This window comes from Salvia miltiorrhiza, chromosome 8 (genome assembly GCF_028751815.1).
Source record: "Salvia miltiorrhiza cultivar Shanhuang (shh) chromosome 8, IMPLAD_Smil_shh, whole genome shotgun sequence".
Lineage (NCBI taxonomy): Eukaryota > Viridiplantae > Streptophyta > Magnoliopsida > Lamiales > Lamiaceae > Salvia > Salvia miltiorrhiza.
This window is the reverse complement of record NC_080394.1, coordinates 18,111,084-18,136,912: the sequence shown is the minus strand read 5'-3', so window position 1 is coordinate 18,136,912 and position 25,829 is coordinate 18,111,084. Positions and strand designations below refer to the sequence as shown.

Sequence of the window (25,829 nt, the reverse complement as noted above, 5' to 3'; positions counted from 1 at the left end):
TGTACACTAGCCCTGGCAGGATAGCTATCAACTGCTCAAGACCCGAATTCGATTACATGATAAAAGCCACATCAGATAGATATCATACTGAAATTTAAATATTTTATGGCAAGACAATATTTGAAATAACTTCAATTAATTTAGTCATGAAATAACTTGCTTGAAGGTAACATTTAAACTCATTTGATATATATATGAAAGTAATGCCCACCTGATAGCAAAGTTTTGCTAAGGTACTCTAACTCCTTGTGTAGTTCTTACTCTTGCGCTTGACCTTAATCACGAGAATATAACGTAAGACTTTAAATCGAGGGAAAATTCTCAATTAAATGAGAATGCGTAATTAAACTATGCATGAATCTCGTATGCATGAACTATTATTCTGAGATAATAATCAGGGAATTTCTATTGTTAATCCTGGCTATCGGATTTAACAAAAGCTAAGTTTCGTCTCATGAAACCGGATAATTAATTAAAATTAATCTATTCTCTTCAGGATGTTCTAATCCGTCGATTAAATAAATCCCGCTCCTCGTAGTCGATAGAAAATAATTAAATACTTCAGCTTATTCGCTTTATAAACTCATTATCAACCGGGCTTAATAATGAGAATTTGAAATGTTATGAGTTCGAATAATTAAAAGGCTCAACATAAGGTAGCCCAATAATTAATTAAGTAGAAATGGGCCTGGATAGCTAAAATGAAAGGTCCAATTGAAATAATTCATTGGGCTTAGTAATTAAATAAATCTTGGCCCAAATGATTAAATAATGAATAGTTGGGCTCAAATAAATAAATCATGTAAGGCCCAACTAAATAAAATTTCAGTCCATAATTTAAAATTAGCCCAAGAATAGAATGAATTATTCTGAGCTTAAAATTAAATAAAACTCGGCTTTAATCGAGGTGTGATCTCGTAAAAATTATCGGGCTTTTCAAAATTTAATAAATAATTGAAAACATTTCTCTTGAGTTAAGAACACCAACAATATTCTTACTCGTTTTTCTTTAATAATTGGATTTATAATTAAAACCAATTAAATACTTTTATTGCAATTAAAAATACAATTTCATGTCATGTTTAGCATATAATAAGTAATTTTACTTAAAATATGCACATAATAATAATACAATATTATTATTATTATATAAATCATCTTTTGAGAAAAATAATTAATTAAACTAAATAAATAGTCTAATTAATAAGTATCCATTTTTCTTTGAACTGCAGCACAATTAAATAATAAGGTAGCCCATTTCTTATTAAAAATCGGCCCAAGACTCGGCCCAAAATAAATAAATAACACGGCCCAGATGATTTAATTCGGCCCAAAATAGGTGCCCAAAATAATTAAAAGCCCAAGTAAAATAAATGAAGAGGCCCAAAACTAAAATTTTCGGCCCAACTGAAAAAAACAAGGCCCAATCAAATAAAATTTGAGAGCCCAACTCTCTTTCTCTCCCAACAACTCTCGGTCCATCCCTTTTCTCTCTCAAGGACCGATCTCTCTCTCTTTCTCCTCAAACCAGTCGAGACTTCACCCTCAAACTCACGCCTCCCTCTCTCTTTCCTCTTCTCGCTCAGCCTTCTTCAATCGGCTGAGAGCGGCGCCGCCTCCGGCGCGCCGCCTCACCGTTGCCTCCTCCCCTCACTTCTCGGTTCCCTCTCTCCCTCTCTGGATTTTCAGATCGGCCGAGCTCTTTCTCTCTATATTTCTTCCTCTCGTTCCAGCCGAGGCGCCGCCGTCGCCGCTCCGAAATCCGGCGAGTCAGCCGCTGCTGCTGTGCGATTTCTGGCGAACAAAGGCCTGCTCACAGTTGCCTATTGCTGCGTCGTCGGCTGCCTTCGAGATTTCCGCCGCCTCCGTCGATTTCCCCGAGCCCCGACGCCGCTGCTGCTACTGGAATCTTCGGCGACGTTGTCGCCTCAAGCCAGCGTTGCTCCGGCCTGGAATCGCCACCGCCGTCTTGCACCGAGCCGTTGCTGCTGGATGCGGGCGATGGGTATGCCGCCGCTTCGCACGAGTCCGGCGAGCAGGGGGTCTGTCGTTGCTGCTATTTCCGGAGTCGAAGGCTCGAACCACGCCTCCAACTACAGCTGCTGTTTCGCCGGGTCGCGGCTTGGAGTTCTATCGCCGGACGTCGCCGCTTGGGAGCGCCACCGTCAGCCGCTGCTGTTAACAGCAAGAATCCGGCAGTCGACTCTTCCGGAGCCACCGTCGCTGTGAGTCGCAGAGCTCCGACAGTCCAGTACCACTCATCCTAAAGCTAAGTTCTCTAGTCTCGTTTGTTTTCGTTGCGTATTAGAAATCAATATGCATAAAGACTCCTTCAGGAGAAAATCTGAATTCAATTATCTAATAGTGAGCGTGCTATGGATATATTCGTTCATCTATTAGTGACAATGGTGAGCTAAAGTGGTTCCTTTCTATTTGTTTGTAGAATCACATTACAAATGTATAACTGATCATGATCATGCTTTGATATGAATGTTTTCTGGAATGGTTGATTGAGATAGTGAATTACCTCACTTGTTTTCAACTGCTTGGTTGTTGCTTGAGGTATATGAACTGGAATGGCTTAAGGATTTGGCAGCAATAATTGAAGTCTTCCTTCGATAATTGCAGGTGGAACAACAAGATGGTGGGGTGATGATTAATAGAGGATTGGCAAAGTATAGTGGTAGGCAAGAAGTGGGGAACAAAATTAATGGAAAGAAAAAGAGAAGAAAAGAAAGGAAAAAAAAAATGTAGAGGAAAATTATTGATGTATTTTCTCTGTCTCGGTGATTCGGTAACTATAAAGTGGATCGCGTGCTCATATTTGTTTGTACTGTTTATTTAAATAAATCTCGTTAAAATCGATAAGTTATAAAATGAATCTAAATTAAATCCGTAGATTTAATTCGTTCATTGATCTGATATCTAAATTAAATCCGCAGATTTAATTAACTCACGAGTCTGAAATAATCCACAACTTGAGTAAGAATAAAATCTAATTCCATCTCGCTTAAATAAATAACGTGACTTTGCTAAGTCAGTTATAACTCTGAAATAATATCATTGACTGCTTTAACAATATAAATTCAGGATCATAAGCTGAATTCATATCAGGATAATAACCGTTTTCATTCACTGATGAACAAAAATAAACACTCATTACTGGATTTAAAAATATATAAAAGAGCGGTCACTACAGTCCCAGACCTTGCCTTCAAATCTCTCTCTCTATCTAATCCTCAACTATTTATCTAGTCTCTTATGTCCACTCAAAAAAGAAACCAATTAATTTCAAATTCTGTAATCAGTTTATCCTCAAAAAGATATCCAATCCTTTTCTTTATATATAGTCCAACAAAACCGACTTGTATATATGTATTTGCGTGTATACACACACACACATTGTGTAGCCCTCTTCATAAAAGATTGATTGGCATGTCTCTTTTAAGCAAGATGATAGCTAGGCTAGATAAGCCAAACAATTAATGGTAAGATAAGATGCATTTTTCTTCATGATTGATATATATGTGAGACAGAGCGTTTATACATATCGTTAAAATTATACAAACGACAAGCACAAAACATTATAAACTTAAGTTAATTTGGTAGCCGACATGTTCATCTAAGATTCTCCATATTTTGTAGCCGACATGTTCATCAGATATTTTGTAGCAGCTAATATACTCCATATTCTTCTCACCATATGATTCAAGGGTTAATATAAATTAAACTTCTCCCATATCCATAAATACACGATTTAATTATATATTTCGAAAGCTGATATATATGGAGAATTAGAAAACGTAGAATTACCAGGAATCTGAATTTTTAGACAAGAGCTCTTCCAACAAATCAGACCCTAAATCTTCAAGAACAACTACATCATCATCATCCTCTTCTTCCTTGATAATCTTTTTCTTACAACTCCTACCAGGTTTCTTGTATGACTCTTTTAGGGTTTTAGCAGGCGAAGAGCCGTCCTTGCATCTGTAGTTCATCTTCTGCAGCGACTCCACCACTTGCTCCGGCGGGAAGTTGAGGGAGGCCGACGCCCCCCGCGTTGCGAATGCAGCTTGATCGTAGGCCAGCGCCGCCGCCTCCGCAGTGGCGAATGTTCCCAGCCAAACCCTAGCTCCGCGCCTCGTCGAATCCCTTATTTCTGCCGCGAACTTCCCCCACGGCCGTTTTCTTACACCGATGTAATGTTTGTCTCTACTGTCCTGCAAAATTAGAGTTTTGCCGTTTTGTGGAGGTGGAGAATCCATCTTCTTTTTCTTTTTTTTATAAATTTTTTATGAATTCATGTTTTTGTGTAGAAATTGTGTAGCCTTTTTATGACATAAAAGACAGAGAAAACACGAGGCTGGTGGTGGGGAAGAAGAGAGAGGAATGATATTAGATTTTTTTTTGTTATTGTAAAATGAGAGCCAATTTGATTTTAAATTTGATCGAGGACCACTTTGCATACCTTAGCTTTCAGTATAATGAGTGTCAATTTATTAATACTGCGTGATACAGTATCGGTAAAATAAAGAATCTTATGGACTTGGGTAATCTGGACCCAAGATTACACTACTAAATAATGAATAGAAGATTTATTCGAAATTTATGGTATAGGGTATTTGCAGCACTCGGCCTATTCAAATTCAAGTTACTAACTTGATTCTCCAACTACTTTTTTGTAAACAAAAATATTGAATAATTAATATAGGATGTAAGTATAAATTCAGATCTATGTACATGCCTATTCACAATCAACAAAATCTCTTATGCGTCTGTTCATACAGTGCGAGCACACACATACATATTATAGAATACTCATAATTTTCCTATTAGAATGTATAATCTATAGGACACTTGTGATCAGTGTCTTACTAGCTAGAATTTATATGTATGTTCAAATCGCACAAATGTACAAACAAACGCTTGCATGGAAAATCTCTTGATCAAATTTCCTAATCATGCTTTGACGTATATAATCTATAATGGGCGACGTTAGGAAAATTTATATAGGTATATTCTAAATTTTTCAACATTTGGTATATATATATTGTTCAGTCGACGTTACTTTTGATTTGAAAAGTCTTTTTTTTTACATAAAAATAAAATAAAAAATACACCTAAAACAGATAGCAGGCAGCTGTTTTCGACAATTTTTTGTATCTCTGTGGCGGGAAATAATCGAAGCAACTTTTGAAGATTTCTTATTTAATTGTAATTAAATAAACCCATTAAACAATCAAGTCTGGGTCATTTTCTTTGTGAAGTTAGCTTGAATAGTAGCTAGAAAGACTTATTTTCCCCTTATAGTCTATAACATGTGCACTTTTGATGTTTGACATGTATGTCTTTATGCGCCCGCGGGTGCCACCTCAGGTTGTCTTCTAGGAAAAATGCGGGATGACATTATTTCATAATTTTGTGCAATGTAATGCATTTTTATATTTTTATATATGTATTTTTGTATTTATTTATATGTATTAAATAAATTTATATATTTAAAAAAATAAAAAATATAAATATATTGTTTAATATTTCAAATTTGTATTCTCATTTTACTCATGTGTGTATTTTGCTTGTAAGGCCTCTGTTACATGACACGTTCTTGGTGTGCTATATAGACAAAAATGTGTGATCTAAAATTGGTACTACATGATCCACTTCTATATATATAGGCAACGGTTCCAATGAGATCACTCATATATGGTGAGATCTTAGATTGATTTGTAGGTGTTCGATTTAATGTATCATGTGGCTGATATTTAATTGAATTATTGAACGGCTAAAGATTTTACCTTGGTTCGAATTTTGGAGGAAATGAAAATTTTACTAATTTTTTTAATATCTTTATTGAACACTGTATACTATCTTATTCAACATTATACATTTCCTAATTCATTACTCTCACTTCTCACAAAAATAACAATTTCACTAAAATTTAACTCCCCCCCCCCCACACACACATATATATATATGTGGTGTGGTTTAAGAGAGAACTACATTATTTGTGAGAACGTGAGAACCATCAAATCTAATGCATCCACTGTAAAAATTAATACATTCGCTGTTAAAATTAATGCACTCAAAAAAAAAATTGCTCCCTTCAGGATTCGATCCCAGGATCTGCATTCATCCAACAAGATGATGCATCCACCGTAGATCTTGATGATCGAATGGCTGAAAATGGTTATCTGTTCTTTTTTTATTTAGTGATTCTTTCTTAAACCTCTCCCTATATATATATATATATATATATATATATATATATATATATATATATATGGTGGGCTTAAACCCCCCTTAAAATGAAAACTAGGAACCTAATCTTAGCCTTTAAAATTGAAGATCTAGTGGTTAGAATTGTTTCATTTAATAAAACATGCCCAATTAGATATTCTAATTAATAAGTGCCGTTTTTTTAGTTTGATATAATTTGAAAGGTTAATTAAGTCATTTGTATTTTATTGAATTAACTATAGAATCGATTTTTTATGGGATTCTTTATCACGTTCTCTCATCTATATTTATTTTCGTTTGTGCAATTTCAGATACCAACTATGCATATGTAATTAAAATTAACACAATATGTATTTAAATTTTTCATTTGTGCAACATAGTACACTACAACAACTATGCAGCTTCAAATACCAACTATGCAATTAAAATTAACACATTATGCATTTAAAATTTTCATTTGTGCAACATTGTACATTACAGCAACTATGCAGCTTCAGATACCAACTATGCAATTAAAATTAACACATTATGCATTAAAATTTTTCATTTGTGCAACATAGTACACTACAGCAACTATGCAGCTTCAGATATCAACTATGCAATTAAAATTAACACAGTATGCATTAAAAAATTTCATTTGTGCAACACAATACACTACAATATGCAGCTTCAGATACCAACTATGCAATTAAAATTAACACATTATGCATTTAAATTTTTCATTTGTGCAACACAGTACACTACAACAACTATGCAGCTTCAAATACCAACTATGCAATTAAAATTGATAATCGTTTAAAAAAAATATGATAAACAAATTTCGCAAAAAAAATTAATACATCAACAAAATACGACAATAAATCCAAATTCATATTTCTTTTTAATCTTTGATTCGTTAATTAAAAAACTTAAAGAAAAAACACGACAACACATATTACACAATTAATTTATAGTCATTAATTAATTAATAATAATGTAGAAGACAAAAAAACCTTCCACTCAATAAAAATTATAACACACGTTTTAAAAAAACAAATGGCAGCTAATTAGACGGGTTTTTTTTTTTTTTTGCATAAATCCTAACCACTATATTGGGAACATTGTGGAATATCCTAAACCTTGTTTTGATGATACTAAAATTCATAGGACTTAATTGTAATAGACTAGAATTGCTTTGAACTCAAGTGTTAGAGTTCATTTCTAGTTTAGCTTGCGGTATCGAAGACTGAAGACTGAAGAACGAAGGACTGAAGACTGAAGACTGCAGATACCAACTGAAGTATCAGTTGAAGAATCAGTTGAAGACTGATTACTTAATGCGCGCAATGGACTGATACTAAAGTCAAGTATCAGTTGAACATTCCTCCTAGGACTGATCTTCCAACGTTCAGAGGAAGCCACGTACTCACAAAGTACAGTCGCATTAAATGCAGAGATCTCAGGATATCTTTATCTTTGCAGAGGTCATTCCTATCTGGTGGTTACTTTTCAGAGACGTCACATCTCCTGTCCATCAAGAGAGCCGTTTCCACCCAGGCAAGCAACCTCGAAGATTGAAGCCTCAACCCAAATTCGAATTGCTCTTCAACGGAAGAAATCTTGATGACGTTCTACGCCAACGGATCTATTCAAGAGTTCTCCTACAAATAGCGCTCGAGGATCACTTCAACCTTCACCGATTCAACAACATAAGCCGAAGCTCTGCCGAAATTGCTACGCAGCCTAAAGCTTAATCTCCCCAAAGCTTGAATCGAAGAAGAGAATTCCAAAGCCTAAAATCAGTCACTGCTGATTACACATATTCTCTTAGACCTTAGGCAAACCTCTGTTTACCCAGAAGCCAAAGGTCAAACTTGCTTCAAAGAACTTGTTCTTTGTAGTGAAGTTGGCACTCGTTCAAACCTCCCTCCCAAAAGAGTGTTTGAGTGATTCGGAGTTCAAGAAGGTACTCTGACTCTGAGTGAGAAGTCTTAGCACGGGTTGTGTTGAGCAGAGAAATCCGACGCGAGTGAAGCGTGGGTCCTGAAGAAGGGTTTTCTTTAGTGGTACGGTTGTGTGCACCCGGCAAGCACACGGTTTGGTTTGCAGTGCACCTGTTAAGCACTTGCGGAGTGGATTGTTGGTCTGATCAACCGACCGTGGATGTAGGAAAGGGTTTTTCCGAACCACGTAAAAGTCTATGTGTTGTTTACAGCTTTCAGTTTTACATTCTTACTTGTGTTATTTCTATTGATAAACTGAACACTGATTAACTGCAAAGAGTAACCTAACAACCAACAACGTGCTCCACCAAGGCTATTGCGAAACTAAGTTTAATTTCCGCTGCGTATGATATCAGTCTGACTGATCTATCTTTTGATAGTCAGGAAGAGTGTTATCATCTCTGTCTTTGCAAACACGACTGAAGCCCTTACGTGCATCAGTTAAGTTTTGACAACTTAACTGATAACTCTTTACTGAAGAGCTTTCAGTATCAGTCGTCAACCCTGTTTGGTCAAAACTGTTTTCAGTAAAACAGGAGTCTGTGTTTGCATGCAAAGTCTCGTTTTGATCTCTGACTGAGATCCCTCTGATTGAGGATTTGAAAAAATAGCCCATAGGTGTATTTCTCCCCCCCCATACACCTATTCGAGACCCTCTGGACCTAACATACTAGATCTAAAATTTCAAAGGCCAAGATTAGGTTCCTAGTTCTCATTTTAAGAGAGGTTTTTATTAGAACCCCTTCATCTATATATATATAGGGGAGGGCTAAAATAAGTACACTTCTTAAGATATAAAATCAGAATTATTTTCAGCCCTTAGATCATCAAGATCTACCATTGATTCGTAACCATGTTGGATGGATTTATGCTCCTGAGTTCGAATCTTAAAGGTAGCAATTTTTTTCTTCACAATTCATACATTTATACAGCGAATTCATACGTATTCTACATAAAATTCATACATTGAAAATTACTTTTCTTTCTTATTTTATGATGTGACGTGTTCTCACGGTAGCCCACCCATATATATATATATATATATATATATATATATATATATAGGGAGAGGTTCAAGAAAGAACCATAAATAAAAGAAGACCGGAGAACCATTTTCAGCCATTCGATCATCAAGATCTATGGTGGATGCATCATCTTGTTGGATGAATGCAGATCCTGGGTTCGAATCCTGAAGGGAGCATTTTTTATTTTTATTTTTTTAGTGCATTAATTTTAACAGCGAATGCATTAATTTTTACAGTGGATGCATTAGATTTGATGGTTCTCCCGTTCTCACAAATAATGTAGTTCTCTCTAGAACCACACCCTATATATATATATATATATATATATATATATGAAAGTTTCGCCTATCCATAACCATATAAACTCGCAAACCCAGAAAGTTAAAACTGACAGAGAGACTGAAGCAGCAACACGCAAAAGTTATAACTCACAGAGAGACTCAAACAGAAACTCGTGTACAAATATGAAGAACACAAGAACACCAAAGTTGGTAACCCAGTTCGGTGATAAAACACCTACGTCCACGCCCAAGGTAAATTATCCACTAGTGATGATAAGATATACAAAGGACTTACACGCGAAGACTAGTTCTCCCTAGCCTTTATATCTTCCCAAACCTCCACCAAGATGAATAATTGAGAGCAATTTAACAACTCACTCCCTAAGCTTGAATGCTACACATTCAACGCTTAAACCCAACAAATAAATTTACTCCAACAGGCTGGAGCAATCGTAAACACAATAGAACAAACCCACAATCCGCGCTTACAAAAGAAATAAGCCACAAACTAGAACACACTCACATGTATTGTATGTTCTCTGCCCTAGCACGAAAATACTCTCAATATGAAGTAGAATATCAGATAGAACAGCAGCAAAAACGAATTTCCTTCATCACCAATATATAGCCAAACCCTAGAAGAAGTTTGGGCTCTTGGCGGGCTATAGGCTCTAGGAGGCGACCCATAAAAAGGAAACCCTAGGAATGAGAACTCCCTTTCAAACGCAGCAGTAGTAGATATATATCCATAAGAAGGCTCATGTATATCTCCAAACATATCTCCAAAATCCCGCAAGTAAAAGACAGCAGAGTGTCTCAACAACGGAAGCAACTGATGAAGCAATAGTTCTATCCAGTAGTAGATACACTTATTGTCTACACAATGACAATTAATTAGAGTATGAAAATGCTCTAACAATATATATATATATATATATATTATATATATATATATATATATATAGGGAGAGGATCATGTAGATCCACACCCTCTTATCATAGTATATAGATCCAAAATATAGACCATACAATGTGTGTATATGGCGCATTAGGAGTGTGACACTTGGCAGATGCCTTCCAAGGGCTTCCAAGGCAAAATACACGTAGGGATTAAATACGAATAAATGTTTTAGATCAAATTAAAAAAATATATAAAAAATAATTTATTTATTTTTTTTGTCGAAAATTTATTTTTTTTCGCACGGCCGCCGTCAAAATTATGCATATAATTGAACACAAATATGCATAAACATAAACATATATATGCATAACGTTGGATAGAAATACACATGGGAAACATAAACACCCCCTTGACTCTTCTTTCCAACTTGCAATTACTGACCAAAGGTGCTCAATTTCAGCTTCCAAATCCATAGGGGGCTTCGAACTTTCATGCAACTTTACAAGCTTCATGTTTTCCTTCTTCAATCCGTTTATAACTTCACGAGCTCTTTCACACATTGGTTCGTCATACCAATCAAAAAAACCACAATTTTGGGTATGCGAATTCAAAAATTGAGTATTAATTCCATGTTTTTCACAAAAACAAAATGAGTGATAAGCAATTGATTTACCTTCCAATTTCGACACCCGTAGAACCTTCTCCCAGGGTTGTCATCGGTCCATGAAGTCATTCTCGTAGCTTCCAACCTCTTGCCTTCAAATTTACAACGACAATACCTAACCTCATTGTCGTTCATCATCTGCTGTCTACCACGCGACGAGGATGACCCGAATCCTGAGCTCGAACTCATGATAATAGCTCGAATCCTAGTATACTCAACAAACCCTAACCCAATTGCAGAAAATCTTGTCGATTTCTCTCAATTTCCTGCAAGATCGTTCGTAAATTAGGGTCCCTAATATTTGAACCCTAAGTCCTAAATATAATACCCCGCGCATTGTGGTTGGGGTGGTGGGGCCCAGCGAAAAAAAAAAATTAAGTGAACGGCGTTAAACGCCCGTTTCACCCTAGGACCTAATTGCACCCTTCTTCCGAGACTTTGGAGAGGTCAACGCGCTTTGACCGACTATGGGGGGCTAAAAGCTCTAGGGGGTGTAGTTCAAGGGGGAATCTGCACCTTCGCCCTAGATAATATATATCAATTTAGAGCATCCACATCAGATTTCTCAAAATTTTACTCCTAAAAATACTCCTAAAGTCTTCCCTAAATTATTTTTAACCCATATTTTACAATTGCACACAGTAGCTCTCCTATTTTTCATTGTCTATTTTATAAATTTAGAATTAGATTTAAGGGGGTGTAAATTTAGGATTAGATTTGAGGGGGGTGTAAATTTTTTTGTGAGTCCAACTTAATATAGGTGATCTGTTGAATGATCATTTTATCTCATTTTTTATTATTTTAGCCGAATTTAAAGTTAGGATTACTTTTGAGAGATCTGCTGTAGATGCTCTTACGGGGATGAATTAATTATTAATCACATCTACTTAGAGAAGTTCTACTAATTAATTCCTATAGGATTAATGATGATTCATAATTATAAATTATACTCTCTTCATTTATGAATTATGATAAAAAAAAATTAGGAAAGAATGACACAGGTTTTTAGAGGGATTGTTGAATGTATTAAGAGTGATGAAAATGTATTGTAATTAGTATTGAGAGTGGTGAAAAAAACAAAAAGTAAGAATACATAAGGTATTATAAGTGATGAGATATATAATTTAAAAATAAAATATAAAATTTCTTTGTGAACGTTTCAAAAAAAGAAGTATGAAATTTTACTATGGACGAAGAGACTATCATTCATGAGATCAGGATAAACGTAAAAATTGGCATTCCATCTCCAATCATTCATGCCTGATGCCTTAGAAGTTGATTATTCATCTGCGCCCTGATTAAAAAATATAGATTGTTTTGCTAATTTCAAAATCACATATATACTCAAAACTCAGAAAATAATATATGTTCTCTTTCAAACTCTAGTGAGCCGTAAGTTAATCGCTAAACAATGAATTAATGATGACGTTTTTAATTATTGGAGTAGCTTAAAACAGTTTTAATCATAAGGTTTTTTCTTCTTATTTTTCATGTAAAGAATCGATAAAAGTCCTCATGTTCGACTCGAACTTATTCCACCGGATACAAATTGACTTGAAAATTAATGCCTGCTTCAAGTCCCGTATTTACGGCTTAAACAAGAAAGGGGCAGCCAACAAACTTAATTTTAATTTTTATCTTTATTGTTGGAGTTAATTTAATTCTATAAATATTTTTCTAATTTTTATTTTATTTTCTTTGTTAAAATAACTCTATCTGACGAAGTTATAATTTTAACATGACTTTTAAAGTGTGGTGAATTAAATCACCTCTAATTTTTTTCGATCGTTGAATTGTTGAGTTGGAGTTTACGTGAATTAGTTTGCCACGTATTCATTGTTACGATTCCATTCCGTTAAGTGATGTCGATAAATTGGAACCATAACAAAATTATTTAATACTCCATCCGTCCCATAAAAATATGCATAGTATGGGACGACACGAGTTTTAAGAAATCCTGTAAAGTGTAGTGTGAGTGGAGAAATGGTCTCACATTGATTGTGATGTTTAGTGGGATAATTATTATTATAAATGTACTATTATAAATATACTATGCATGTTTTTACGAGAGAGATATAATATTTTAAACAGTGACCGTCTGATCCGAACTTGTTCGATTGGTTAAGTGATGCCGATATATAGACTATAGTTTAACTATTTTTTTTTCTTTTTTGAGATCGAAATATATTAAGCAACATGCAGTAGCAGAGTAACTCGTTAAATGGCACTATTTAAGCCCAACTTTCAAGTTTGGATCATATTCGGGATGAAGCCCACTATAATTTTTCGACTTGTCTTTTATTCAATTTGTAGGCCCAAGTGACAGCAAAAGGCCCACATTGAATAGTAACGTATTATTATTACTCTCTCGTCAAAATGGTGCACTTCTTTTGGGCACAAGATTTAAGGAGAATAAGATTGTAGTGTAAAGATGTGTAAGTGTGTGTGGGGCCACATTGTTTGTAGTGTAAAATTATTACCTAAAAAGGAAATGCACCACTTTCGATGGAACGATCCAAAAATGAATACGCACCACTTTCGGTGGGACGGAAGGAGTATTATTATTAGCGGCAAACATTGATGGTGAGTGGGAGAGGCTAGTTGTTCATGTGGGTTTGTTAGATTTGACTTGTTCCAACAATAATTAGTTGGTTTATTTAGGCAAACAAGTTACACCCTACACTGTTTTCACTTATTCAATCCATTGCAAACGAGAGACCAGATTCATTGTCTTTTAACTTCAATTGTTGGGGCTACTCCATTTACATTTATATACTCCTATGTAGTACCATCACATCAACAAATCATAATTAATACGTATACAATGAATATCCAACTAAATATAAAATTATTCTACTGTACATTATTATTAATTTAATAAAAAAATCTATTATACATTATTGAATGCAATCAGACTAGATTTACCAACGACACTATTATATATATTTCGATAGATGCAATACACGGTACAGTCTTAATAAATTGTCATTTCCAAGTTGGCACTGCAAATTATAAATTCAATCACGAGCTTTAGCAAGTTTTTACGATTTCGGTGTGAAATAATTTATATTATTACGCCACTTGCATGAACCTTTTATACTCAGTTATCTATCTTTGCAGAAATAACTAATATATGCAATTAATGTCCTTAATTCACATTTATAAAGACAACAAAATATACTCAATTTATAGAATGCTTTCCCTCTTAATTAGTAGTAACTTGAATCACCATAGAAAAAAAGAAAGTATTGATTTGATTTATAGTAGTACATGGAGACAGCTTAGCTTGTTTTCTCTGTGGAAAGGGGAGCAGAGTGTTTGGGTTCGGCCCATGTTCCAAAGAATCATCCACTTATTATACAGCTTTTAAACACTGTCATCTTTATTCACAAAATTATCTGCTATTGTGGGGACACCTCTGCATGTGCTCCAGCTCCTTTCTCTATGCTATTTGCATTTGCATTTGCTTTACACTTCAGTTTTCGTCCCTTTTCGACTCCAATGGTCCTCACCAAAACCTACCAGAAAATATCGCAGTGAAAATCTGGTCAGGCATATTCCTCTCTCCCCTTTTCTTCATCTTTCGCCATTGACAAAGAAAGCCCTTAGCTTCTGCAAATTTCATTCAAATGAAGCCCAGTTCAGGGCTAAAGATTCAGTCTTTGGAATCTCTCTTACATGGGTTGCTGCTGTTATCCGCATTTCTGTCTGTGAAATCACAGACCAGCTCAGACGATGCTGCCGCCATGCTTGCGCTCAAGAAAAGCCTAAACCCACCACCGGATCAGCTCTCTTGGTCCGACCCGGATCCGTGTAAGTGGGACCGGGTCGTCTGCGTCCAGAACCGGGTGAAACGGATTCAAATCGGCCACCAAAATCTTGCAGGTACGCTCCCTCAGCAACTCTCTGCTTTGGCTGAACTCGAGCGTTTAGAGCTGCAATGGAACAATATTTCTGGCCCTTTACCAACTTTGAAAGGCTTGAATTCTTTGCAAGTTCTGATGCTTAGCAACAATCACTTCACATCTATCCCTGCTGATTTCTTTGAGGGCATGTCGTCTTTGCTATCTCTTGAGATTGATAACAACCCCTTTTCTGCTTGGGAAATTCCTGATAGCCTTAGAAATGCTTCCACTCTTACCAATTTCTCAGCTAATTCCGCCAATATTAGTGGAAAAATCCCATCTTTTTTTGGCCCTGATGCGTTTCCTGGCTTGATTAATCTGCATTTGGCTCTTAATAACTTGGAGGGCGAGCTGCCGGCGTCCTTTTCGGGCTCTCAGATTGAGTCTTTGTGGCTGAATGGGCAGAAACTTAGTGGGGGGATTGATGCGATGCAGAACATGACATTCTTGAAGGAGGTTTGGTTGCATGGGAATGGATTCTTAGGTCCATTGCCTGAGTTTTCCGAGTTAAGGAATTTGGAGACGTTGAGTTTGAGAGATAACTCCTTTACTGGGCCTGTTCCCGTGTCTTTGGTGAATCTTGAATCCTTAAAAGTTGTTAATTTGACAAATAATTTGTTGCAAGGGCCAATGCCTAAGTTTAAGGATTCTGTTGCGGTTGACATGACTTCGAATACCAATAGTTTCTGCTTGCCCCAGCCTGGTGATTGTGATCCTAGAGTTGATGCATTGCTCTCAATCGTGAAGTTGATGAATTACCATAGAAAGTTTGCTGAGAATTGGAAGGGGAATGATCCATGTGTTGATTGGTTTGGGATCAATTGCAACAAAGGGAATATCACCATTGTTAACTTTGAGAACATGGGCCTTGCAGGCACCATTTCTCCTGCTTTTGCTTCGCTTAAATCACTGCAAAGGTTGGTTCTTGCCAACAATAATCTTACTGGCACGATCCCTGAGGAGCTCGCGTCTCTGCCTTCCCTTGCTGAGTTGGATGTGTCGAACAACGACCTTTATGGAAAACTACCCTCTTTCAGAAGTAACACGATTGTTAAAACCGGTGGGAATCCTGATATTGGGAAGGATAGAGTTGATTCGGACGCCTCTGGCACGTCTTCTTCGGGCGCAGCTAGTCCGGGTTCGGATAATGATCCACAAAAGAATAATGGCAAGTCTAAAAGTGTTGTAGGAGTAGTTGTATTTTCTGTAGTTGGAGGTTTGTTTGTGCTTTGTTTGATTGGGGTGGCTGCTTTCTGTTTGTACAAGAGCAAGCAGAAGCGTTTCAGCCGAGTCCAAAGCCCGAACGCAATGGTGGTTCATCCTCGCCATTCTGGATCAGACAACGAGAGTGTGAAGATCACGGTTGCAGGATCAAGTGTCAGCGTTGGTGCTGTGAGTGAAGCACATACCGTCTCAGCCAATGAGACGAACGACATTCAAATGGTCGAAGCCGGAAACATGGTGATCTCTATCCAAGTATTGAGAAGCGTGACTAATAATTTTAGCGAAGACAACATACTAGGACGGGGAGGTTTTGGTACAGTCTATAAAGGCGAGCTGCATGATGGGACAAAGATTGCAGTGAAGAGAATGGAGTGTGGAGTGATCGCAGGGAAAGGGATTGCTGAGTTCAAGTCTGAGATTGCTGTTTTGACAAAGGTTCGACATAGGCATCTAGTTGCTCTTCTCGGTTACTGTCTCGATGGAAATGAGAAACTCCTTGTGTACGAGTACATGCCCCAAGGGCCTCTGAGCAGCCATCTTTTCAACTGGGCCGATGAGGGCTTGCAGCCATTGGAGTGGAAGAGAAGGTTGACGATTGCCTTGGATGTTGCTCGGGGCGTAGAATACCTCCATGGATTGGCCCACCAAAGCTTTATTCACAGGGACCTTAAACCTTCCAATATTCTTCTTGGGGATGATATGAGGGCCAAGGTTGCAGATTTTGGCCTTGTGCGCCTCGCTCCAGAAGGGAAAGCCTCCATTGAAACGAGAATAGCTGGAACGTTCGGGTACCTAGCACCAGAATATGCAGGTATAACTATTTCCCTCAACTAGAATATTATGCTCATTCAGTTGTTTTTTTCTGCTCATGTTTACACTAGTCATTCAACATCTAATATCAATCTGATATGCCATCACATCATTATGGTTTTAATCAGTGCTCAAGTAAAATTGATAGGTAGTTAAACTTGATCATCAGACATGATAAGCTGTTAGGCATCCAACATTTACACTTGAACAGCACTAACAATACGGTTATTCTATGGTATATATCTTACAGTGACGGGGAGAGTGACAACGAAAGTCGATGTGTTCAGCTTTGGTGTGATCTTGATGGAGATGATCACAGGAAGGAAGGCGCTGGACGAGAGCCAGCCAGAGGAGAGCATGCACCTCGTGACGTGGTTCAGAAGAATGCACCTCAACAAGGACACCTTCCGTAAGGCCATTGATCCAACCATTGACCTTGATGAAGAAACCGTGGGCAACATCAGCACCGTTGCTGAGCTGGCCGGCCACTGCTGCGCGAGGGAGCCGTACCAGAGGCCTGACATGGGCCACGCTGTGAACGTGCTCTCATCCCTGGTGGAGCAGTGGAAGCCGACCGATCAGAGTTCTGATGACATGTACGGTATTGATCTTGAGATGTCGTTGCCTCAGGCGCTGAAGAAGTGGCAGGCATTCGAAGGCACGAGCCACATGGACTCGTCGTCCTCGTCTTATCTTCCTAGCTTGGACAACACTCAGACGAGCATCCCGACACGGCCGTTTGGATTTGCTGAGTCTTTCACATCGTGTGATGGCAGGTGATGAAGAAGATTGAGATGCAACTAATTTTACATGTTTATTCTGTGCTCTTTCCCCCTCAGTCAGTATAACTTAGTTCTCATGTCTGTTACCATTCATCGTGTTTCCCTTTTTCTCTTTTTCTTATAAACTTTATTTGCATGTGAAGATTATTAGTACATTTTAAGTGTTGAAGATTCAAGAGTGGCAATGAAGGCACACTGAAATTGTAGTAGTTTTTTGTTGCTTGATCTCTGCACCAGATTTAAACTGGTTGGGTTATCTTGGTGGAGATGAAGCTAGATTTCAGTGTGATGTGATTTATTTATTGGTATATTAGTAAGATTCTGGTTGTAAATTGATGGAAGCTCCGACATTGATTCGTTTCTCAATCAAAAAGTGTTAGCACTCCGTTTAGTTGTAATTAAGGAGAGAGAGAGAGAGAGATGCTTTGTTTTGTGTTTGAAGATAACTAGTTAGGTTAGGAAAGCAACATGTGATGGTGAGTGTTGTGGGCTAACTGCTGCACATGGGCTTACAAATTGTTTCACTAAATTATACAGCTGTCAATTCAAGTATGCCTACACAAATACAGTTCAGATTGTGTCCTATTCAACTACGACTACGCCCAAGCCCACTTTTTTTTTTTTTTTTTTTTCGAACTCATTTTATTTTGTTGATATATGTTACATATATCCTTTTAGTTTTACAAGGAAGAGCGGGGATATAAGCTTCTCGAACCTTCTTGAGAGAAACACAGCGGATATGTGATAACAATGTCATATGGTATACACGACCACACTACAATAAGGAATCTAAACTCATTTGGATTCTCTATAACCTTACTTCCGTCTTCTATTTTATCTCCCCATGCATATTAGTACATTTTATTTCACTATAAATATGACACATTTTTAATTAATGTAACATTATTATAATTTACTATACATCAATATATTCGAACTAATTTTTTTTTTTTTGTCTAGTTTCTCAGTTCATCTCATCTTATTATAAATGTTAGTATACTAAAATCTTAATATTCTCAGTTCATAGATTTAAATTAAACTAATTAAGCAGATATAGTTGTTGCTGGAGTAAAAAAATTTGAGGAAATGAGATGACAAGAAATCTCTTTGAATAATGAGAATGTAGGTGAAACCACCACTATTTTTTAGTGGTTGGAGAGTGATGATAGGAGGCATCAACATCTGTTGAGGCTTTATAATTTTGTAAAATCTAATGTTTAAATTCAACAATCGGTAATCCTGAAGAAAAAAAATCAACAATCAGTTGCCAGTTAGATTGCCCACTTAAACTCTGTGGGTAATTAGAATTATTATGTGACTTAGTATTATTTTTTTTCCCTTTAACTAATTGATTGAGAGTTCGAGCCATAATAAATAGCAAAAATGAGATATTATTATTGATATTATTTTTTCACATGAACTCTGTGGGTAATTAGAATTATTATGTGACTTAGTATTATTTTTTTTCCTTTAACTAATTGATTGAGAGTTCGAGCCATAATGAATAGGAAAAATGAGATATTATTATTGATATTATTTTTTCACATGAATCTGATTTTCGGTGAAATTAAAACTTAGTTGGCAGTCGAAAGTTCACTTGATGTTGGTCTAACTTCTGATGATGAATATTTAGAAGCTCGGAGGTCTAAGAAGACAAAAATTAATATATTTGAGCTAATTTCAACTGCCAACTAAGCTTTTAATTTCGTCAAAAGTCAAACTTAGTTGAAAATTGCAACTAAAATACAAATTCACGTATTTTTTTGGCTTGATTAAAAGTTCAGGTGAAAATTACAATTTTTTTCCAAAGTTCGTATATTTTTTTGCCATAACCCATAAAAGAAAAAGAACTATTACGTGTCATTAATTATAAATAAAGGACCGGTTCCTTTTTCTTGCCGTTGGTCTACTCATGCATTTATTTAGATGATTAAGTATTGCTTTGCTTACATGTTTCTTAAATCTTAAACCATGAGTATAGTACATACGTATACCGGTATACGTTGAGATTTCAAACTGGCTATCAATTATGAATTTTTAATTGCGTGAGGTTCACTTACATCATTTATGAATTTAACAATGTCTATAAAACAACTGTTCGGCAAAAAAAGAGAAGGAAAAAGATAAGCCCATACACATGTATGATGTAGGCTGTAGCCAGTTACGTTGTAGTTTGATTCATCTATGATTAGTATCTTTTCCCAAAATAGTAAAAAATAAAATTTACGTAATACTATTTGATTTCATTGAGGTATGGTAAATTATTCTTACAAAACAAGGATTTGTAATCAAGTAGTGGACAGCGATTTCCCTACAACGATTCCTATTAATTATTTTGAAATGAGGTGAAATAAAAAAAATTCGCGTGGGGATTAAACTAACAGTAGTAGTATTAAAAAAGACGGATGACCAAACACGCTCAACCACGTGGCGACAGATTAGTCATTGATTAAAATCCAACGGCAGATATTTGTCTATTGCAATCTGGTCAGCACCGACTACCCACCGCTGACCCGCTAGCCGGTCAGCAAGTCAAAACCCCAGCCGACTTAGCAAAACAAATGAAATAGACACTCTATATTCAAAATTTCAACGGTCAAATATTCAATTCTTATTCCTAATTCCTACTACCATTTTGAATAATTCCCTTTATTCCTTAGTCCATATTATCCCCCTAACTCCCTCCACTTATGACCACCCCCCACATGCATTACATACATATATATATATAGTCCAACATTTTTAATATCAACAAACAAAAAAACGAAAAACAGCAATAAACAACGATCACACATACTTTCTCTAACTAAGAATAATGACTTTTTCATGGAGGCGGAGGAGGGGGAAGATCGCCGCGGCGAAGGCGATCGGCCAAGAAATGGAGCTCACGATCCCCAGCCATTTCCGTTGTCCGATCTCGCTCGATTTGATGAAGGATCCGGTGACGCTGTCGACGGGGATCACCTACGACCGCGACAGCATCGAGAAATGGATCGAAGCCGGAAAGGTAACATGCCCCGTCACCAACCAGGTGCTGCGAAACTTCGATCAAATTCCCAACCACTCCATCAGGAAGATGATCCAGGACTGGTGCGTCGCCAACAAATCCTACGGCGTGGAGCGGATCCCCACGCCGCGGATCCCCATCAGCCGCTACGAGGTTTCCGAGATCTGCGCCAGAATGGAGGCGGCGGCGCGCTGCGGCGACGCCAGAAAATTACAGGAGCTGCTTGTGAAGACGAAGAATTCCGCTAAAGAGAGCGAGCACAACAAGCGCTGCATCGTGGCGAATGGCGTGGGATCGGCGCTAGCCGAATCGTTCGAGTCCTTCGCGCGTTTTTCAGTTGAAGAGAATGAAGACCTAATCAAAGAGATCTTATCCGCGCTGACGTGGACGTTTCCGGCCGATCGAGACGGCGTCTCGAGGTTAAAATCTGCGGTTTCTCTACGTTGCATGGCGCGGTTGTTGAAGGCCGAGGACGATCTGTCGTCGAGGCAGAACGCGGTCTGTGTGTTGCGAGACCTGGTCTCTGCGGATCAAGGGTGTATCGATGGCCTAATGGGGATTGAAGGAGTTGAGGAAGCTCTATTTCAGATTGTGAAAGTACCAATTTGCCCCAAGGCCACCAAGGCAAGTTTGGTGGTGATCAACTACATGATTTCCTCTGCAGACAAGGGTGAGAAAGCTGCATTGAGATTTGTCCAAATGGGGCTCATCTCATTGATTCTTGAAGTCCTTGTTGATGGCGACAAAAGTGTTTGTGAGAAGGCTTTGGGTGTGATGGACACCATCTGCAGTTGTAAACAAGGGAGGGAGAGCGCAAACGAGAACGCGCTGACAGTCCCGTTGCTCGTGAAGAAGATTCTGCGCGTCTCAGATGTCGCCACAGAGCTCGCCATCTCCACCCTTTGGAAGCTCTGCATGGGGGAGAATGAGAGTGCTCTGGTTGAGGCAGTGCAGCTCGGTGCTTTTCAGAAGCTCTTGGTTGTGCTGCAAATTGGGAGTGGGGAAAGAATTAAGGACAAAGTCACTGATTTGCTCAAACTAATGAATCTGTATAGAGATAAGTTGGATTGCTTTGATTCCTCCATGGGATTTAAGTATATCAAAAGATCAAACTAAACTTTTTTGTGTACAGAAAATACAGATACAGTCGCACATTTTTGTAGAATTCATTCAATTCTTTGTAAACAACACAGAATTTCAAGATTTGATAATGTTGTCATACTTGCTCTTTCTTGTTTTTCACCCCTCAAAAAATGTTCAAAGTTATAAGATCAATCACAATGACTCTGATTTACAACTTAATCTTGCAATAGACTTTACCTCAAAAGATATGATACAAATTTTCAGTCTATACAAAGTAGAATTTACAGTGTAAGAGAGATTCTACAATTGCACATGTACATAAAACTCTACACAAATCACAGAACTACCAACCTCACGCAAATGACTCTTCAGCAAAAGAGCCCTCACACGACTCGTAGCCGTATGTCAAGCCACATGGTCTCTGCATCGTTACAAGTGAGGTACAGCAGGTCTCACACACAAACAATCTTGGCACAGCCTCAGCTTCTTCGATACCACAGCAGTGCGTATGCTGCCACGCCTCACAGATATCACAGGCAACCATTCTTTCCCCATCATCGTCTCTCGCCCCACACTTGCATTTTACAGTCCAGTTCTCTATCCCACCTTCATATCTCAAGTTACTCTCCATGTCCGTTCCACAACCCTTCACATGGAGCTCCATACCTGACTGAACGATCCCAAACAGGACTTCCTCGTCTTCCACTTCTTCCAGCTCTAAAATCTCTGTCACTTGCAACTTCTCCAGCATGCAGTAAGTGTCACGAAATGCATTCTCCACTGCCATCTTGAGATCACCGACTGTAGCGTAGAGAGGAACATCTACATGCTCCACGGCTGTGAATTCATAAGAAAGATCGGCTTTGAGATCAACCGAGCTCAATATTAGTTTGCAAATGAACATCAGCGACTCGGCATCTTCATCTCTAAATGGGAACTCCTTCACAAAATGCTTACTGTGAAGAATCATTTGAGCCGCAGATTCCACAGATTCACACTCTGGATAGCCCAGCAACACATTTTTATAGAGATAGGCGACGTCGTTGTAAACGCTTCTCCCCGGACCAAGACAACATGTCCAAGATGGCTTCACAACTTTTGAGGGGTAAAACTGTTTCTCATCATTACACTTGAGATCTTGAATGGTGTACTCCAGCACCTTGGTCGCTCTGTTCACAGCACGACGAACAATGTGATCCCCAACAATTACATTGTTCATCGCCTTGAGGACGTGATCAATCAACCCCGTATCACCAATATGGAGGCGTGCTGCATCACGCGCCTCCTGCCTGGTCATTCCACAACTGCCGGTGTTTTTTGCTGCTCGTTTTTCCTTCAAGGCTTCAGCAATGACTTCTGCAACATGCTCGAGTCTTCTAACCGGCCATCTACTATCCATCTTAGCAGCAAGATTGGAAAATTTTCTGCACTTTGTAGGCTTTTCCTTTCTAAAGAAGCTGGTCGTGGGAGCAAGCTTAGTGGGGAATTTGGAAGAACACTTTCTGATATGAGTTGAGAAAATCACCTTTTTTTTCTCAGGCCATGATGCAACTATGGTGGAATATCGTGTAGTTGGAGTTGTCGACTTCACTGTAAACATAAACCTGAATAAGCCTCTAACTGTAGCCAAATTGTTGCCACTCATATTTCTGTAGTACTCGATCATCTGCTTGAGATCAAAGCATGCCTTCACAAAACTGAAATCTTGGATTATTCGATCAAGGTCCAAGGAGCTGAGAAGATCGATTGCACTTCCATAGTTGTGCTCCTTTACACCAAAACTCCCATGGCAGAATTGATAACCCCATTTACCAAACCAGGAGCGCCCATAAGCAACTCCATGAAGCAACCGGAGTTCCATTTCGTGCTTCTTCGACAAATCTTCAACCGTGATTTGCCTACAAGAACGAGAAACTAAGAACTCATTTTCTGTTTTCCTACAAGTTTTGAGGTAATTTGTCCTAATCACTTCCAAATAAACATTCACAATGAATACATTCAGTATATATCACAGAAGATATCCAAACAAAGTCTGACTTCCATTTTAGTCTAACTATAAATTCTGCAACTCAACAGCCAAAACAGCCTTTATCCTTACCTAAAAAATTCTATCAGAAGTTGGGATAATCAAATTATGCAATTCTATAGTGCTTCATAATCTGACCATTGTGTAAATGAAAACAAGACCTCAGGCAGTGTCAGTAGACATTCATGACCAATGCTGCCTTCAATTTATCACATAACCAGAGATGAAAGAACTATAAATTTTGCAACTCAACAGCCTAATCAGTAATCATCCTTTACACACTCCTAAAGAATCTATCAGAAGTTGTGATAATCAAATAATACAACTACATAGTGCTTCATATCAGTTTCCATCACATAAACGAACAACATACACAAATCAACATGGTTTCCCACCAACTTCACTTGAAAACACCACGCAGCCATTCAGCTCACAGCTCACATATCAATCATCATACTAATAAAATTATGCAAATAAATAAGTATTATAGCTACAAATTCAGTTACCTCACACTAAGAGTTGTACAGATACGATCCCAGAGGTCCATAATCTCTCTACCACATATGAATTTGGAACCCCCTTCAATCCCATTGATGCATATCAAGTGCCCGAAGCCGTTGCAGTGGATCAAACCATGCAGGAGGTGCGTTTGCAGATCAAAAACGCTCTCATCAATGGGATCATCCCATTCATCATTCGCTGGAATTATAAGGTGATACTTCCTCTTCGATACGAAATGGTGGCTCCACCCTGCAATTAAGAAACACACGAATTTACAGTGAGTCCCCCAAAACCCAATTCAGATTTCAAGAAAAAGGGATTTTGAATTCGCACTAACCAACGCAGCGACAGTAATCGCAGAATGGCCGATCGGAATCCGCCACTTTCTCTTCGACGGTGTAAAGGGGAAGAACCGTTCCTTTACTCTCGTACACCAAAAAGGTGCGCCAAATCGGCATGCCGCCGAGATCGTAATCCTCGATGGCGGCGCATTCTTGAAGAAAACGGCGAATGTTGTCTCTGAAGGCGCCGGTGAGAGTAATGGGGCAGCCGGGCTCTGCGAAAGTGTGGAAGCCATAGAACTTTGGTGGATTTTTGGAGTGAAATTCAACAACTGGGGAATTCATTGTGTATCCCTGATCTCACGATTCCATTGGTTGGAAGATTTGGTGGAATTTGTGAGAGGAAGAAGAAGAAAAAAGAGGATTGATGGTTGAGTGTTTAACAGTTACTCAGCTGAAGATTTCAAATTTCAGTTTCCCCCAACTGCATCGCGCGCGTATGCTACTTTAGGCCTTGTTTGGATGCATTTGTGGTAATTACACACTGTAATTTTTTTAGAGAAGATTAGTGAGTATTTTTTATTTTTTTTTAGGGTAAGAAGATTAGTGAGTATTTAAAAGGGGGAAATGTAGAACTAGTGAAAATACTCAATGACGTGTGACATTAGTCTAAAACCTTTCTTGTCAGTTGTCACAAGGTAAAAAATGAAGGTATTCTAAAAATAAATAAATAAAGAATGAAAGGGAGATATACTTATTTTGCTGTAGCAAAGTTAAATTATATTCATTCTAATAAAAGTATTTATTATTATGAAATTGACCCTTCGTTGCATGAACATATGTTCGTGCATTTGCGTACTCAAATTTCACATCAGAGGTTAAATGGTGGGCGATCATATTTCACTAAAGGCAAATTAGAATATTTATTTGTGGGTATAATTTGTCTTTGCAAATCAAAATGAGTACTCCTTTCGTACTATATAGGTGACTCAAAATTTTTCGACATGAGACTTAAAAGAGAATGTATAAATTTATTAAAAATAGTAGAATTCACATTTTTTTAAGAATTAAAATTTTCTATTTATGAAAAACAAGTCACTTATACAGACCATTTTTAGTG

The 25,829-nt window shown here is 37.7% G+C and overlaps 4 protein-coding genes across 4 annotated transcripts; 2 read left to right on the top strand and 2 right to left on the bottom strand.

Annotated features, from left to right (window-relative positions):
- Window positions 1–3,704: 3,704 nt before the first annotated feature.
- Window positions 3,705–4,456, bottom strand: LOC131001688 (ethylene-responsive transcription factor 1B-like). Its single transcript, XM_057928264.1, has one exon. It carries the CDS (start codon window positions 4,263–4,265, stop codon window positions 3,810–3,812), a length of 456 nt encoding a protein of 151 aa, XP_057784247.1. The 5' UTR covers window positions 4,266–4,456; the 3' UTR covers window positions 3,705–3,809.
- Window positions 4,457–14,286: 9,830 nt separating this feature from the next.
- Window positions 14,287–18,196, top strand: LOC131001533 (receptor protein kinase TMK1). The gene is made up of 2 exons (XM_057927937.1): window positions 14,287–17,030; window positions 17,280–18,196. The coding sequence occupies exons 1-2, from the start codon at window positions 14,720–14,722 to the stop codon at window positions 17,807–17,809; spliced, it is 2,841 nt and encodes a 946-aa protein (XP_057783920.1). The 5' UTR covers window positions 14,287–14,719; the 3' UTR covers window positions 17,810–18,196.
- A 2,368-nt stretch (window positions 18,197–20,564) lies between these two features.
- Window positions 20,565–25,562, bottom strand: LOC131001545 (PHD finger protein MALE MEIOCYTE DEATH 1-like). Its single transcript, XM_057927999.1, is given in 4 exon segments — window positions 20,565–22,276; window positions 22,278–23,799; window positions 24,434–24,677; window positions 24,766–25,562. Coding segments are annotated over 4 exon segments (2,130 nt in total). The 5' UTR covers window positions 25,055–25,562; the 3' UTR covers window positions 20,565–22,201.
- Window positions 20,627–22,039, top strand: LOC131001595 (U-box domain-containing protein 21-like). Its single transcript, XM_057928092.1, has one exon. It carries the CDS (start codon window positions 20,627–20,629, stop codon window positions 21,932–21,934), a length of 1,308 nt encoding a protein of 435 aa, XP_057784075.1. The 3' UTR covers window positions 21,935–22,039.
- Window positions 25,563–25,829: the final 267 nt, after the last annotated feature.

Bases quoted from the DNA above. Each gene is read 5' to 3' on its own strand.
- LOC131001688 (XM_057928264.1), bottom strand. From the start codon at position 4,265: ATGGATTCTCCACCTCCACAAAACGGCAAAACTCTAATTTTGCAGGAC.
- LOC131001533 (XM_057927937.1), top strand. From the start codon at position 14,720: ATGAAGCCCAGTTCAGGGCTAAAGATTCAGTCTTTGGAATCTCTCTTA. The intron at 17,031-17,279 runs GTATAACTATTT...TATATCTTACAG, and splicing joins CCTAGCACCAGAATATGCAG to TGACGGGGAGAGTGACAACG.
- LOC131001595 (XM_057928092.1), top strand. From the start codon at position 20,627: ATGACTTTTTCATGGAGGCGGAGGAGGGGGAAGATCGCCGCGGCGAAG.